Below are 2669 nucleotides of genomic sequence, written 5' to 3'. Positions count from 1 at the left end.
CCCCCCCCCCCCCCATCGCAGGCGGCAAAGAGTCTAGGGACACCGTTGACATCTGTGGTACACAACACTGCTGACTTACGTGCGACTTGTGCGATGGAATTTTCATCCAATGTCATTTCAGCAATTCCTTCCTGATCAACGTCAATTTCATCCACGTAAACCATCTCGGTCAGGGCCCGGGTCTTCAGACTCCATGCTGCCTGCAGGAAAGTACAAGGAATACAAGGAGTGAAATATCTGGCTGTGTCAGTACAGAGTGAACCAGCTGCTGACTGAAGGAAATGGAGACACCAATTGGTTCTCTGATCTCCCATTTTGATTTGTGCTGCCCCATAAACCTTACAAAGCTGATACCGGCCTTCCCTTTCATCTTTTACAGTCTTGCCGCCTCCTCTTCGGGACCGAAATGGCTTCCTCTGATGTCACTGCACGCTGAGAGCTTCTCACAATGTGCATTAGAAGCTCCAGCAAGTCAGATCGAGCCCGCCTCATTTCCTGGCTCGATGACGTCCAGCATCATCTAGCACTTTCCTCCCCGGCCTGACTGTCCCTGGCCCCGTCTCTTCTATTCATTCACTTCTTTCAGTCATGGAGACTCAGCATCACATGTGGGTGTTACCCTGCATGCAAATACAGTCTGCCCAGGAACGCCCACCCCTCCAGACTGACACCAAACCATCAAGGCTCTTGAATATTTACATAACTCCTCCCAGGTCCAAGTCCACTGCTTGCATCAGTCCTGAGGGCTCTTGAAAGGAGTACCAAGGCAAGATGTTGTGATGTTTTCAGGAAGCTTTGTACAGCACTCTGCCGGCCCCTCCCACCAGCCACGATCTGCCTGCCTTGCAGTGATGACATCACTGGGACTAAAATACGGTATGTACTGTCACTGCCACATAATGAAATGTCACTGGTTATGGAGGACAGTTTGTGTTTGTGATTCTGTGAGGCTGATAAAAGGAGTTGGGAATGTTAGTCAGTGCGGCCTACAATACAAGAGGAGTCAGTGCGGCCTACGATACAAGAGGAGTCAGTGCGGCCTACGATACAAGAGGAGTCAGTGCGGCCTACCATACAAGAGGAGTCAGTGCGGCCTACAATACAAGAGGAGTCAGAGAAGGCGGCTTTCAACCCGCGTGTTACAAATGTAGGTGAAATACATCTCCAGGTGAACCGTGAAGTACAACAACGTGGTGTACAATGTGTTGGGTCCTATTGCCTCACGCACCAAATCTTTTCAAATTTTGGGGAGCTCCTATATGTCTGGGCTGGACAGTTCCCAGGAGTCAGGTAGCCAATGCTCCCTAAAAATTACAACTGGCGTCTAACTTTTGAGGTTTCCTCTAGTCTTTGTCAATGGAGCCGACCCCTAAAAACATCCGGCTGGCTCCTGGATTGGACAGGCAGGCTCCTAAATCCCATAATATCCCCCCCACTCTACAGGTATAGGCTGGGCCTTCCAAGTGCAAGTTTATCTTTTCTAGCTAAAGTCATGTGGTCAGAAATGGGGGAGGGGGTAGTCCATGGTGGGTGGTTTTTCTGGCCATGTATAAAGCTCTGGTAACCACTATATTTAGGTTAGGATCATCAGAGAGGAGTTCCAAGATTCCCAGATTTGTGTCAGGAGGACAGTCAAGTTGAAATGAAAATTCCTGTTTACTTATTTCATCTGCACATGATTGGGTAACCAAAGTAAACATTCACACAATTTCCAACTCCTTCAGGTCCACACACTTCCAACAGAACATTCCCAACTCCTACAGGTCCACACACTTCCAACAGAACATTCCCAACTCCTTCAGGTCCACACACTTCCAATAGAACATTCCCATCTCTTTCAGGTCCACACATTTCCAATAGAACTAATATCAGCTAACTAAATCTATCTACAGTCTATGGAGAATTTACAACCAGTACCTGGATCAGAAGTTCAGAGTTTTTCTCCTTGGGAAGCATTTGAAGAAAATGGGAAACATGACTAAGGAATGAAAGAATGAACAATTTCATAAGATCTGCTGTGTGAGGTGGAGAACATTTTCTACCTCTATCATTTCTTTATTCTCTAGAAGAGGCATTTCAGGAATGATGGATGAAGAAATATATCTGTAAGAAATAATTCCAAGCAACTGGACTTGCTGTAATTTTCTTAAAGACGTTTCGCTGGTCATCCGACTAGCTTTCCCAATTCGTAATACAGAAAGCTGGTTGGATGACTAGCGAAATGTCTTAGCGAGTCCAGTTGCTTTGATTTATTTCTTACAGATATACCATGACCTGGATGAATAAGAACCTTTACAGTGGTGCACGGAACCGCGTGGTTGGCCATCGCGCTGGCGGCGCCATTCTTTTCTAACGGCACCCCAGTCGCGCCAGGCAGATTGCGTGGTTTCCCGGCGTGGCTGAAAAAAACCGCATGGTGTGTGTCCCCAAAAAAAAGGTACATGTCTCTTTTTACAGCGACTGGCGTACAGCTATAAAGCCATTGAAGTAAATAGGGCTTGCGCGGTCCTATTGCACGGTCCCGGGATACGCGCCCCAGGTCTGCACCAGCCCTAAGAAGTGGCCGGGTCGGGTTTTATTGTCAGTGCTACTTCAGAGCAGGTGAGGGAGGAATTTATGACTCAAGCTGTCACCTTGTGGTCACGTGATCTGCCTCACTGCCCCCCCCC

At 47.8% G+C, this 2669-nt stretch overlaps 1 protein-coding gene across 5 annotated transcripts in view; it reads right to left on the bottom strand.

Moving 5' to 3' along the window:
* The window catches only part of TTC8 (tetratricopeptide repeat domain 8), a 25931-nt gene that overhangs the window by 21112 nt on the left and 2150 nt on the right, over window positions 1-2669 (bottom strand). For 4 of the 5 annotated variants that reach the window (XM_018571063.1, XM_018571064.1, XM_018571062.1 and 1 more), the window contains one exon: window positions 80-200. In XM_018571063.1, coding sequence (XP_018426565.1) covers window positions 80-200 — 121 coding nt within the window. Of the gene's footprint in view, window positions 1-79; window positions 242-1401; window positions 1412-2669 lie in introns of all 5 variants that reach the window. The other variant, XM_018571061.1, reaches the window with a different exon arrangement.

Source organism: Nanorana parkeri, unplaced genomic scaffold, assembly GCF_000935625.1.
Source record: "Nanorana parkeri isolate BGI_ZX_2015 unplaced genomic scaffold, ASM93562v1 scaffold1664, whole genome shotgun sequence".
NCBI classification, from domain to species: domain Eukaryota; kingdom Metazoa; phylum Chordata; class Amphibia; order Anura; family Dicroglossidae; genus Nanorana; species Nanorana parkeri.
The sequence above is the reverse complement of the archived record's forward strand: the minus strand, read 5'-3'. Positions and strand labels throughout refer to the sequence as shown.